The sequence below is a fragment of the Anoplopoma fimbria genome, chromosome 22 (genome assembly GCF_027596085.1).
Source record: "Anoplopoma fimbria isolate UVic2021 breed Golden Eagle Sablefish chromosome 22, Afim_UVic_2022, whole genome shotgun sequence".
Taxonomy (NCBI): domain Eukaryota; kingdom Metazoa; phylum Chordata; class Actinopteri; order Perciformes; family Anoplopomatidae; genus Anoplopoma; species Anoplopoma fimbria.
Window position 1 is genome coordinate 2,743,449 of NC_072470.1, and position 14,344 is coordinate 2,757,792.

The 14,344-nt window shown below is 43.1% G+C and overlaps 1 protein-coding gene across 3 annotated transcripts in view; it reads left to right on the plus strand.

The window, feature by feature from the left end:
* The window catches only part of LOC129111722 (vang-like protein 1), a 47,495-nt gene that overhangs the window by 28,125 nt on the left and 5,026 nt on the right, over nt 1-14,344 (plus strand). For 2 of the 3 annotated variants that reach the window (XM_054623792.1, XM_054623793.1), the window contains 3 exons: nt 5,553-5,984; nt 6,464-6,639; nt 12,232-12,392. In XM_054623792.1, coding sequence (XP_054479767.1) covers nt 5,553-5,984; nt 6,464-6,639; nt 12,232-12,392 — 769 coding nt within the window. The remainder of the gene's footprint in view (nt 1-5,552; nt 5,985-6,463; nt 6,640-12,231; nt 12,393-14,344) is intronic. The other variant, XM_054623794.1, reaches the window with a different exon arrangement.

The following is a 14,344-nucleotide window of genomic DNA, read 5'->3' on the forward strand; positions in this document are numbered from 1 at the left end:
TTAATATTTTTTGACTGTTCTTTTGGTTTCCTTAGCTTCACGCTCTCTTTAGTTTTGAATGTGGCTGAACAAATAGACAGTCTTTAACCTTTGAAGCAGTGCCAAAGTCATCGCAAAGTTTTGAGAGATAAGAAGTGTTTTACTGCTAAATGCGCTTCAATCACGGAGAAGTATTCATTTTCTACCAGTGAGTTAGATGAGATTGACACCACTCTCATGTCTATGCGATTATTAGGAAGCTACAGCCAGGAAATAGTGTACTTATTATCCAGTTGAAGTCAAAAGACGTGAGCTTTAGAGGTGCTGCTAGTAGAAGTAGACTTTTTTACTTGTATTATTTTGAACAGAGCCAGGCTAGCTGTTTACCACTTCTAGTTTGTACTAGCTAATTTACAAACAGCTTATTTTAGCCAGGTCTCCTACGGCTCCCTCATATTCTGTAGCTTTAACCCTATTTTTATCTTCCTCTCTTTAATGCCCCCTCCATTGTCTCTTCTCTTCTCGTCTCTCCTTTTCTTCAGTGGTATGTGAGAACATGTCGTGTCGGATGTTTCCGTTATTCACGCCTCCCAGAGCAGAGGAACTGCTTGTAAAACCTTCGACTGGGCTGAATAAATCACTGCAGACATAGCAGAAGAGTAGACCTGACAGGTGCTTAGTTGAGGTGCATTTTATTCATGACGCGTATGTAGTTTTGAGCGGAGGATTTCACACGCTGGTTTCGGTGTGTGGTAATCCTCCCTGGTCTTTGAACTGTCACTGGCCTTACTTTCCCTCCATGTCTGGATCAATCCCTCTCCTTTTAATTGGCTGTCTCGTTATCGAACGTGTCTGTCGCGCTCTCGCCCTTTTCCCTTTGTTCGCTCTCTCTTCGCCTCTACTCTTCCTCTGTTTCATTTACTTTCATGTGAGGAATGGGTCTGGGCCTCCTGCGAGGCTGCTGGTACTGAACCAGATCAGCCTGAGGTGGCTGCTTAATCCCGTTAGGAAATGTGGGTCACTAATGTCTATTTTTAACTGTGCCGGTGGAGGGAAAGCCCAGGTAGAGTAGTAAGGTTCCAACCACAATAATGTCCCCAATTTCATTCGCATTGAGACGGCTTGTTGATGAAGATAATAGACATTCGCCAAAGGTAATCCTCTCACTGATTTTGCTTCCTATTAAAATAATTTGAAACAACAGGTCATGTTCATTTTTAATGTGCTTTACATATAACTTGAATAGGCATTAAAGGCATGGTTCGGCACTATTATGTCTCTCCGTTAAAGGGCCGTCTTTTTATGTGGGTGTCCGATCAGCGTTTATTGTAAATGTAGTCAATAGAGGCAGTGCATTACTCAGTGTGTGTGCTGTAATGTCTGAGAAAGCGAGGAGTTCTCACACTCGTGGAGCAGTGCTGGCGGTGCCTTCATGTACCAGGATGCATTGCATGAGGGCTTCCAATGCTTAGAGCTCCGCTGGCCATGTCCTCTTGCCCCATTAATGCAGCCTCGGCCTCTCTCGCTGCCTTTCTTAGTCTGTATACTTAGTCAGCCAAAGCACCATTAAAAAAAACCAATTTCGGGATGCCATTTTTGCAATTTGCAATAAAACTAAGAGAGTTGTTGAGCATCATCTAGAGCTCTCGTTCCCCCCCGGCCACAAAGAGGCGGAGACTAGAAATCCAAGCTGAAGCGGCCTGTAGTTCTTCCTTGCATCGGTTGGCTGACCACAATAAAGGGGACGACTTTTCAAAGTAGTGAAGTATCGAGCAGTAGCCAGGAAACAGTTAGCTCAGCGTAGAAACCGGGAAAGGGGAACAAGTTGTCTTAATTAAAAAAATTCAAACATGGGTATTTTTAACAACTGAACTTGAAATTTGGAACAGTGTGCGACACCATAAGTGCCTCAGAGACGGTTGGGCCACTCTGGGCTACCATTATTGATTAATCTGCCAATTATTGTCTCTGTGGAATGTCAACAAATGGCAAAAATAAAGTGTCCATCACAAATTCCCAGAGCCCAAGGGGACGTCTTAAAATGTCTTGTTTTGTTTTGTCCACCCAACAGGCAAAAACCAAAAGATATTTAATTTACCTACACTTAGAAGACTAAGAAAACAGAGATTTTCACGTTTGAGGAGCTGGAACCAGTGGATATTTTCTCCTAACCTTGCTTTCAGAATGACTAGTTGCCACATCACCTCATTCCAATGGTGATAGACTTCTTCAACAAGTCCTTAAGCGGTGTGTGATTCAGAGGTATGAAACTATGAGTGTTGATGACTGGAGGCATGAGAAGCTGTGACTCACGTCTCCCCTTGGTGAGGAGACACTCTTCCTTACAACCAATGCCTATTGATTTACTTTCTCAACACACACACACACACACACACACACACACCCACACACATACTTACACACTGAGCACGCTTGTCTTCACCAGCCAGACGCTAGTCAGACAAGATTCAGACTTGAGAATCTGTCATCTGTCATTCTGACAAAAATACTAAATAAATAATATGTTCAAAGATAAGTCAGGAGACAATAAAACATTACAGCATGGCCGCTTTGTTTAAACAAAATAACTCCAGTCCTGCTGAGGTATGCTAGTCGTCATCCCTGATGATTTGTGAATCTCCATGTGACTGATGTTCGCAGCTCGCCTTTTGCGCAGCACTTATCCTCCGCTAATACAAAGAGAAAATAATGAGTCTTTGCTTACTTTTGTTGTCTGCGGGGATAATTGCTTCATGTGAGTAAAGGGCCTGTTGCATAAGTCTCCGTGGAGAGAAGCTGAGGGCCTCTCCAGTCCGCCTCTCTCATTATTAATGAAGTGGCTTTCACCGTTCTGTTTCAAAAAGCAATCTACACTCCAATTGACTGGACTGAGACGTGCATTATTTATGTTTGTTTGTGTGCATGTTGCATTACGTTCACAGACCTTTGTGCTATTATCTGTCAGATACAATTAGTCTCCAACTGTCAAGTTAAATACATAAACTTTGTATGCAGAGTTGATCTAATGTTACTGTTGAATTATAGTGTGCATCATGGTTGTTGCAGTTTTTAGGAATAGCTGCTGTTAAATACAAAGTACATTTGAATTCTTACCTTTTTGTTCAAGAAACTTTCAGCAATAATTTTGTTAACTGTTTGTGTTGTTGTTGAAACTGATGTGATATTATTGCCCGAGATATTATCAGTACGGCACCAATCAGACTACAGTTCAGACATTGTCAGTCGGTACTAAAAGCTCCTGCACCAGGGAGAACGCAGTTGTCAGTTTATTTGAGTTCTCTTGTATTGTCCTAAATGTCTATTTTAAGTGTATTTACCTGCATGAATAAATGAGACACAGACACTTTGGCCCTCTAGCACACTCAGACTTCAGGTTTCCCTCCCGCGGAGTTGGTTGACATCTTCACTCTTTGACCTTTTGAACCCAGGTCATGCATTCCACCGTCTGGTTTACAGCTCATGGGAGCGGTCGCTCGTGATGTTTTGGGTCTTCCTTCAGACATTGAGATGAGCATTTTACAACCGCGGTGTCGTGTCAGAGGTCATGTGAAACCGAGACAGTTTTCTATGCTGGACCTCATCAAGGAGGCCGAGTCAACATTTGACATGTTGTATCCCATGAATGATGCCATGAATAGAAAATGTTTAAGGCTCATCAATTTTGGTTTTTGTTGTGTCTTTTACATTTTTTTAAAACTGCTTTTCACCAGCTTTATCCTGTAATAACGGCAAAAAAACCCATAGATTATTCTCATTTTCTCCCCATCTAATACATAGTGCATCCACTATTGATATTCTGTACAGCACAAAAAAAAGAATCTATTATTAGTATATGAGTGATAAACGTAACTTCTTTTTAGCTTCAAACACAACCTGAGCTCTCTGCCTGGGTCCTCCCATTGTTCTGCTTCATCTCTTTCTCTGCTGTTTTAACCCCCGAGGCCAGTGGGATATTCTCTGTCTCCCCCCGTCTACAGCGATCACAATGCATCTCCTCTCTGCTCACTGATACAGTCCTTGAAATAGGATTCATGTACAAGGGTACTGTGTTCTGGCAACAGCGCCTTTGGGTAACGTTTGAACGTTCTTCTCGCCGATGGCAGTTCGTTATCGGCCCTCTTTTTCTCGTTGGCTGGGTCAGTGCTCTGCAGCCCACAGAGCCGCGTTAGCAGCTTGTTATGACTGGCTGTGTAAAGAGGTCTTATCTTCCCTTGTTCTATAGCGGCTCTCGCTCTGACGCCACTGACCTTCATTATCTGCGGATGCAGTCGGACCCAGACGTCAGCGTTTAGCCCAGTTGGCAGCTCGCTCTGTTTACTTTTTCCACTTCCTATCTTCTATTCCTTTCTCTTTCTGTGCCTTTTTTTTATTTTTTTGTTAAGCTGACGTCAAAAGCAAAAATAAATAAAAAATGCAACTCTGCTGGAGGAGCCCTAGCTGTAGGAAAATGCAGCGCCGGGATGCAAGGTAGAAGAGATAGAATCTTCCTCTCTTAATATTTTCAACCTTCTGGTGCCCTCTCTCACATTTTCCCCTTGAGCAAAGTAGCTGTATTGGGCCAAAGCCCCCCCTCTACCATTGTGCTTTTGTTATTGTGCATTGGCTGGACTTAGTGAAGTCTTTGGGTTGAATTTCAATTCTTTCACTGAAGACACAAGGGAATCTGCGAGTCGCTCAAACACCTTTTGAGTAAAAACGACCAGAGGATTTCTTATGAAGTCGATGCGAATGAATCAGTAGATCCCACATTACAAACAGAATGTGAAATAAATGTTTCCAATTCGAATGAACAGTTTGACAAGAACCCATAGATGCATTAAGAACTGTGTTAACTGTTAACTGTGTGCACATATATCCATTGAACCAGATTGTAAATGCACTGTACTGCTCAGACAAAAAAAAAATGATTTGGTTGTCAATTCATTTAAAAAAAATAGTTGTAGAAATAATGTCGTAGCCTTAACAACTAAGGGAAGTAATGTAAATATGTAGCTGAAGTATAGTGATCTCTAATGTCACGTGTGAATGATTGTGAAGGACTCCTATGAATAGACTAAATCTATGAATCTAAACTAGACTAAATTATATCATGCATCATACAGATTAAAAGGAGGTATGACAAATGATGAGTAGAAAATATTTCAGATTTATTTTATTCTAATCTTACAAACAACTGGGGAGAAAAAATATTGGACAAATTGTTGGTCAGACATATTTTCATATATGAGATATCTGGATTGAAATTCATACTCAAATATCTACATACATACATGTTAAAACTGTATAAGACATGTACACATTATACTGACCTAGACAGCTGCATTAAAAATAGATATGACATGAGCATAGAATGTGTACATAAAAACATTAATATTTAATGTAAACAGGTTGATGTAGAAGGGAATAAAGGAAAAGAGATAATAAAACGTCCTCTATGATGGCTGTCCAGATCAGTTTCTATCCAGTGAGGTTTAAGAAGTTAAGAATTATGAAATAAGTGATTTAAATTGCGCCCGTTATTTTAAATCCCTCCTTGTTTCCTCCTCCTCCAGGATGACAACTGGGGCGAGACCACCACGGCCGTCACGGGCACGTCGGAGCACAGCCTCTCCCAGGAGGACATCGTCCGCATCACCAAGGACCTGGAGGACAGCGTGGGGCTCGACTGCCGCCGCTACTTCACGCTGACCTTGGCCGTGATCATGGGCCTGCTGGTGTTCCTGACGCCGCTCGCCTTCCTGGCGCTCCCCCACCTCCTCTGGCCGGAGAAGCTGCAGACCTGCGGCACGGCGTGCGAGGGCCTCTTCATCTCCGTGGCCTTCAAGCTGCTCATTCTGCTGCTGGCCGTCTGGGCGCTCTTCTTCAGGCCGCCGCGGGCTGGCCTCCCGCGGGTCTTCGTGTTCCGGGCGCTGCTCGCCGTGCTGGTGCTGCTCTTCGTGGTCTCCTACTGGCTGTTCTACGGCGTCAGGATACTCGACTCACAGGTGAGTGGAGAGGCTTTAAAAATATAATAATATCACTGCTTGTAAGAGCACGCTAAGTCAAAATAAACATGGGAATTCAAGACGCACAGAACCAAATATTTCCAGTAGCAGTGGGAGAGGTTTCATGCATTGCAGACGCATTCATTTTTAATGCCTTTAGGAGCTCAACCAAATCACAAACAACCAAAGGAGATATTTGGTTTCCCCAGTGCTGTGTATTTACTGTGCAAGTCATAATTTAAAATCCCAGTGGGTCCCTCATTCAGAATGAATGTAGGAAAACAGTAAAACGCTAGCAATCCTTTGAAATGTATCTAAATATTCATACGCTCCACATCTTGTTTTACATGTGTACAAGCTCCTTTTATTTATTTTTTCAGTATTAAAAAAAGTATTTTATGAGTATTTTATGTTTTTTTTGTTTAGAAATGTTTACTGCATTTGCATGTAGTTTATATTCTGTTGAAACCTGTTTGCAGGACGAGAACTACCAGGGCATCGTGCAGTACGCCGTGTCGCTGGTGGACGCTCTGCTCTTCATCCACTACCTGGCCATCGTGCTGCTGGAGCTCCGGCAGCTCCAGCCGTGCTTCTCCGTGTGCGTGGCGCGCTCCACCGACGGCGAGATGAGGCACTACAACCTGGGACAGCTCAGGTGAGGAAGCGCCGAGCAGCTAGCCGGTTTGATGTTGTACGCTCCTGTCTTCTTATATCTTCTGCAAACATGGCAGACGATTTGTTTCAACGTTTGTTATCAAGAGGTTTTCATAAATTTTTCAAAGGCTCAGTCATTTCTTCAAACAGCTGGGCACTGTAGTTTTTATCTAACGTTACCCAAAGTGGAAGAAAAATACTGTTTGTTGGGGACTATTTTCAGCGGTGGATTAATCCACGTTTGTTGCTCTAGCGAGTATTTGGGGCACCTGGACAATGTATGTGGAATCCAGACAGAATATACGTGTGTGTGTGTGGTGTGTGTGTGTGTGTGTGTGTGTGTGTGTGTGTGTGTGTTTTTCCATGGTAATGAAGCAACATGTCAGCCAGTAAACAGCGTGGCTCATTGATGTGAACAATGAAGCTCTCTGGCACAGAGGAAGGAGATGAATCAGGCTCCGATTGGTCTTTTTATGGGGGTCGTTTACAATAACAAACGTCTGAATTTTAGACTTTCCACAACAGATTGTTATCTGTCTGTTCAGGCTTCATACTGAGGCATTGTGGATGCTGCCAGCGAGCTAGCAGCATACCTAGATGTGTGTGTGTGTGTGGGTAGAGAGAGGAAAGGACAGGACACAAGGTAAAGAGAGTCATGTTGATAGATGACAGTTGAGGACAACTTGGGGGGGTGATGAAAGGGAGGGAAAAGAGGACGTGCAGACGAGATGAAGGGCGAGGGAGAGAAAGAAACTGGGACACCCCATGTGAGATAGACGGGGAAATAAGGAAGAGGGAAGCCAACAGTTAAACATTTGTAAATGGGAGGAAGTAACTCATACAAAAGACTGAGAGTAAGGAAAAGAGAAAGGCAAGATGGAAGAAAACGCAGAGGCAAGAAGGCGTGTAGACAAAGTGGCTGATGGGGAGAGGAAATCGTGCCGGGAGTCAAAAAAAAAAGAAAAAAAAAAAAAAAAAAAAAAAGGAGAGGGGTGGGGGAGACTTCAGAGAGGCAAGTCCTCAGAAAAGGAGCAGTACACAGAGGGTGGAGTACAGAGAGGGGAGACCCGGGAGACGGAGGCAGGGAGAGACAGAATAGAGAACGAGGGATTAATACTTAATGGGAGGGTAGTGTTGAAGAATCCTAACATGTATGTGAAAGAAAGGTGTGTGTGTGTGTGTGTGTGTGTGTGTGTGTGTGTGTGTGTGTGTGTGTGTGTGTGTGTGTGTGTGTGTGTGTGTGTGTGTGTGTGTGTGTGTGTGTGTGTGTGTGTGTGTGTGTGTGTGTGTGTGTGTGTGTGTGTGTGGCAAAGAACAGCTCAGACTAGACCAACCAGCGCTTTTACGACCTCTGAGCAAAAATAGGATGATCCCATTTTTTGGCCAAACACAGCAGCTCCCTGGTATCAATACGCAGTCTCACACCCCAGTCTCACACACACACACACACTCATAAATCATGACGGATTTATAGATGGGCCTCTTTTTATGACCGGATGGATGAAGTATTATCCCCCATATCTGTTCTCCCACTCAGGTCCTCTCTGTCTGTAGTTTTGCAGGTGGACTGGTTCACACTTTGTGTCTTTATAATTTTAACTGGTTATCAAACAGTGTCAGTGTAATACCGATCCTTCTATATGACCTTCATAAGCAAACAAGATTAGAAAAACATTTGTGCTGCATTTTTGCTGTCGTTGATTTCATAAGATTTAATGTTCCTGTATTGGTTATTAACGGGGGAATAGTTCTCCTAGAAGAAACTGTGTTGCTGCTTGGATACCTTGAATAATGAATAATAAATTCCTTGAAGTAAGGACGTTTTAGAACCGGAAGATATCTAGTATAGCCCCACAAATACTGGATTTTTTTTTTTTTTAGGCTAATGCTGATGCAACCCTCAATTGAACCTGGAGTTCTAAAAAAATATGTAATAATCTCCAAATTTGGGGAAACTATTTATATACATGCCGACATGAAGGCAGCTTTACCAGATTTTGAGCATCACTCTGTTCTCATTGGAATTATGTCCACAGTGATATATCAGTCATTATCATTATAGTTAATGGGATAAAATATGTAAAAACAAACTGTTAAGATGAACCTTCACGAGGCTGAAAGGCGTATCGATTGAGCAATGCTAGAAACAGGTCAGACGTGTGTGTGTGTGTGTGTGTGTGTGTGTGTGTGTGTGTGTGTGTGTGTGTGTGTGTGTGTGTGTGTGTGTGTGTGTGTGTGTGTGTGTGTGTGTGTGTGTGTGTGTGTGTGTGTGTGTGTGTGTGTGTGTGTGTGTGTGTGTGTGTGTGTGTGTGTGTGTCAGCTTCCTCGGGGGGTGTTGTCTTTTGTAAGCTGGTTTCATTCATGCTGCTTGGCCGGCAGCGCTCTGTTGTCCGTCTGTGACTGTAAACACACGGCTAATTAGCGCTCCCTGCAGACCGGAGAGCAGCATCTGGTCAGCCTGCATGCACATAAACACAAGACACGCGTGTGTGTGTGTAACTGCTCAACATACATGCAAATGATTCATGGACACGCAGCCACAAACATGCATCATACAGAGAAGCACCAACACAAGTGTGTGTGTTTCCTCTCATGTATCTCCTCCACTAACAGAAGGGCGGCTGCTGCTTTCATTCCTGTTTTTTCTGGCATGTTTGGCCTCATCATAATGGTGACCAGACGGGGCCCCCGGGGGCCCTGAAGGCTTGTCTCTATCTGCCTGGCCTTTGATGCCAATCTGGAGGGCCGGAGGAAGCCTTTTCTGACAAGCTGAATGTGAACGCATTCCTTACAGACAGACGGGGGGGGGGGGGGGACTTCCCAGTACACGTTTCCTGACTGGTCAGTCCTGAGCAGCAACGTTAGAGAAGGTCTCCAGGGCAACCGGTTATCAAAGTGGTCTACAGTTGTTCTTTATTTCCATGTGAGACGCGGATACGTCGGCCAGTTTAGCTGCTCGCTTTGAGTGGTTTCGTGTGATGTTTGCTCGGCTTAATGATTGATCGAAGTCAGTTAGAGGCACATTTTTGTCTGAACAATGGTTCTGTCTGTTTGAAGGCTTTATGCAACAGAGTTAACTGCGGGAGAGACTGCCAGTCTCCTTACTGCCCCTTCGGCTGAGAGGAGCGCCGCCTCCAGATGTGCTCTGATGAGTTTGTTTTCCTTCAGTCGAACTCATGACTGACACACTCACATCTTCTGAGTTTCTTCTGGCAGCTTTTCCCTTCTAATACAACTTCAAATACAAAACTGTTAATAGGTTGCACTACGCTTGTTGTCGCTTGTGATATTGATCTGGCAAATAAACCAACAAACCAGAACAAATCATAGAAATGTTTGATCTAAAAAGTGAATATAACACAAAGGTGCTTTTAGGTGACAGGAGCTTTATTGCTGAGGACCCATTTTAGAAAAAATGAGAGACCATCGCAAACAAGTTCTCAACATGCTAGATTTATATATCTACAATTCAGCTATTTCATATATATATATTTTTGTGTTTTCTTTAAGTAGCAGAATGGGTCTACAAACTGCATTGTGTGCACATCCCTGTTGTACAATGACAATAAGTACATTTGCAACTTTAAAATGTTAAATATAAGATTCATGGAAGAAGTTCTGCAAATATATTTGGGGACCCAAATAATATTTCTTGCTACCCACCTGTGGGTCTGGACCCAGTCTTTTGGGGGTATTTGCTCTAAACAATTAATGATTAAGTCATTCAGTCCTTCAGTACACATGGCACATTTACCCCCACTACTTCAGAACGTCCCCAAACTGCATCTTTTGTTATTGTTTTGAATGAGAGACAGAAAATGACATATTGTTCTTTTAAGTCAGAGAAAACTGTTTCTTTGAACAAGCTCCTAAACACAACAGCATTTTGTTCAAAAACAAATGAAGAAAACAACAGGAATATGTTGCCTTTTCCCTCTGTTTTCCATTTTCTTTAGATGCAGTGAAATTCTACAGAAGAACTCGAAGACACCCCCCCCATCCTCTTTTCACAAGTGGTGTTATTTTTAGTCTGTAAACCAATCTACAGATCCCCGCTGTAACTCTGTTAGCCTGCCATGATGTTGTACAGCACATGTGACTCTCAGCAGGGATGAGCAGTGAGAAAGAATGACGCTTTAATGCCGACTGGATGTCTGGGTGGTTTGCATCCGCCGGTGGTATTTCTAATGACCCCCACCACTTACTGTACGGTTTGTTCCAAGGAAGAGACCGAAGCTACAAGAGGGCAGAAAAGTATGTTGTAACACCGTGATCCTCCTCTGGGAAAACAGGAGGTGCATGCTGCAGTCTAGTATGTGCTGTTGTTCATATATATATCGAGTTAGCTCCTCACGTGGCTTAAGCAATGACAGAGGACACATTGAAGCTTCACACACCTATGAATGCGTCCACACAAGCGCATGCAGCTGGAATAGAGAAGGGCCCAGTGTTCCGCAGATAAAGTGGTATCTCGGGTCATTTAACAGCTGTCAACATCTGCTGCCGTCCCGTCCGCCAAATGCAGGTCACAGGAAGTGAGCTGTTGTGGCGTCACTACAGAGTCGTGGCAGCTACTTAATCCGTGAATAACAAGACTGTGTTACTAAATGTCAAAAGTAACGTGGCCTCCCTTTAACCTCTCTTGCAGCTTACTTCCAGGAAAACGGAGGCAGTATGTAATAAACGAGTGATTTATGTCGTGTAGCATGTGAGAACAGCCTGCTTGTGTACAATCGGTTTAACAGCGCCATGTTGGGACGGACAAGAGCCGGCATGCTCTCTGATCCACGGTGTGAAGGAGCTGCTCAGGAGAACACATCAGTGTTCCCTCCCTTTTTATACATCATAAAAGTGAATAAGAAGCAGAATTAAACTGATACGACAACAAGGAAATGCAGAAATCCTCCCTGTTCCTATTGTGATGAGTCTTTTTAGTCTCCCAGTAGGTTGTTTTCTGCGTTTCTTTTTCGTTTTTCAACAGTGTTTATCAGAATGTATCTGTTGGCTGTGTGAAAAGTGTTCAAGTGTGTTGTTCGTTCTCTTTTTTTTGGTGCCGCGGCGTAGAGGGGAATTCCTGCTCTGGCATTAATTTAAGTAACATCGTTAGATCTTTGAGTTCTCAGGAGGCGACTCCTTGTTTCTAATCTTACCTCAAGGTCAACTCCTTTCCTAACCCCCCCCACCTTCTTTCTTTCTACAGTTTTAATGTGACATAGTCCCGTTGTCAATACTGTAAAAGTGTGTAATTAATTCACATTTTTAAGATGTTATTCTCTGCCCACCTCCTTGTTACCTCTCTGAAGACGATACTTGCCGGCGTCGAGAAATCCTAGAAGTTTTTAAAGAGAACACTTCCTTCTGTTGGTGCCCTTTACTGTTCTTCTGTATTCAGCAAGAAGGGTTGCAGAATTACTGCAGGAAATACTCCTAGTATTTGGTATTAGAAGTGAGAAACGCCCCGTGGCTAGTTTTTCTCAGGTTCTCCTCTCAGTTCTCAGAGCTCGACCTCTCACGCTGGCATAGAGCCACCTGGATCTAAACCTCAGAACGTTTCCTCGGCCTAAAGCTGCTCTCTAACTCCTCTCCTCTGCAGCATCCAGCGGGCGGCCCTGGCCATCTTGGAGCACTACTACTGCGACTTCCCGGTGCACAACCCGGCGCTGCTGTCCGCCTCCAAGTCCCGCGCCGCCAAGCACCTGGCCGGCCTCAAGGTCTACAACGTGGATGGTGAGTTCCCAGCAGCCCCGGCTGATGGTGAGTGGGACGGTCTTTGAACTCCGTTTTGTGTCTTTGTTTCTCATGTGTGATTCTCCAGGGTCTGCTTTTTCTTCCTCACATATATGATGGGTACACACTATACTCTTTATTACTCTGTTTATCCCTTATAACACAGAAGAGGTTGTTGATTTTCAAATAACATGTAGCGCTACTTTTTGAGATTATTGTAGGGCTGCAGCTAACGGTAATGTTTATTATTGACTCGGCTTTGAATCTTTTTCGATTTATATCTTCCATCGATACTTCCAGGCAGCCATTCATTTGCAACCATTTTAGTATTATATGAAAATCATCTTGACACTGAATAAATCATTTTCTTAAGTCCATTTGATGTATAAAAAAATATGGCCATCAAAATTTCCCTTCAATAAAGTGATGCCTTCAAATTTCCTGTTTTGTTCGAAACGCAATGAAATAACACCAAGATAGCCCTCAGGGAAATTATATTTGCAGATTTCATTTCCGCTAAAAAGACAAAAATACACTGAGGTTTTTTTCCCTGAAATCAACATCGATAAATTAAAAATAAAGCTGTAATTCATGCAGTTGGGGCTCAAGATAACCTCTTTGGGTCTCTTTCGAATCCACATTTTCTTGCAGAGATATAATGTGTCACTTTGATAGAAAGTAAGAAATTGTATTTGATCTAGTGTCTGGAATTTTTTTATTGTTTAATTTATTTTTGATATCGTTTTTTTTTTGTATTTTGCAAGGCAATAGTGAATATATTATATATTTTGTGTTAAATACTCTTTGTATGTACAAGAATCCTTGTATATGTTACCTTGAACCATCTTCATGTGACGAAATCACAAGAAAACTAAATATATTAGTATATTAGAGAATACTAAGAAAAACTGGCAGATAGTCACACATTGATACTGGAAGACAGATTTTTGGGAGCATTCCGCAGCAACTTTTCCCGCATATTTTTCAAAACTGCACTAATAATTCACCTTTACTGAGCGGCTCCCTGTGACAGATCACCATCCAAAGCTCACCTCAAGTCTCTGCAGGTCGACTTCCATACAGCGCTGGAATGCGCTGCCTGGAAGGGAGGAAATAAGATCTTCGACCGCTATCATAATTGGAAAAATCTGTCGCCAGTAACGTAAATCGCAGGTGATTTGTAGCCGATGCGCTACAACACGTGTGTAGTTATTCGATATCCTCCTCAAAATGTTCTCTCTCCTCTCCTCCTGTGTCTCCTCACACTGACGCTCACCCTTTAAGACGCCTTTAGAGCTAAACTGAAAGCCTACCTTTTGGACAGTAAGTAAACGCAGCGCTGCTACCAACTAAAGCACCTTTAATTCACTCTATAAAAGTCACCTTAAATCGTAAAATGTGTGCACGTTTCGATGTCCTTGAAGCCACGCCTCCTTTTCACACATAAATGATGCTTCACACTCACTCGTCACTCTTTGCACGCCACAGGTTGATGGGGAAAAAAAAAAAGTTCAAAGTCTTCCTCACAACAGCTGGCAGAACGTAGCACAAACCCTCTGTGTTAAATTATTCCTCTCCCTTAAGTGTACTCAAGCTTCACTTAAGTGCACTAACTTGACTCCCTCCTCGTTTAGATTTTTTTTTCTACTGCTGTAGTTTGTCTCCCTCCTTTCTTCCACCTCCTCTTAAATGTTCATGGGGGACGGCTGATAAATCGATGGCTATTACGCTGCCGGTCTTGTCATTTCTCTCTCAGGTCTCATCCTCCTTCATTTTCATCCTGCAGCAGCTACTCAGGGACCCCCTCTCTCTCTCTTTCTCTTTCTCTTTCTTCTCTTTCTCTTTCTCTTTCTCATGTCTGGAGCTTTTACTTCCCCCTCCTCCTCCTCCTCCTCCTCTCTCTGCAGCCTCACCAGTGTTGTAAATAAATAAGTCGGAACTCCGGGACAGACAATAATCTTTCCTTGATTAAAGAGTGG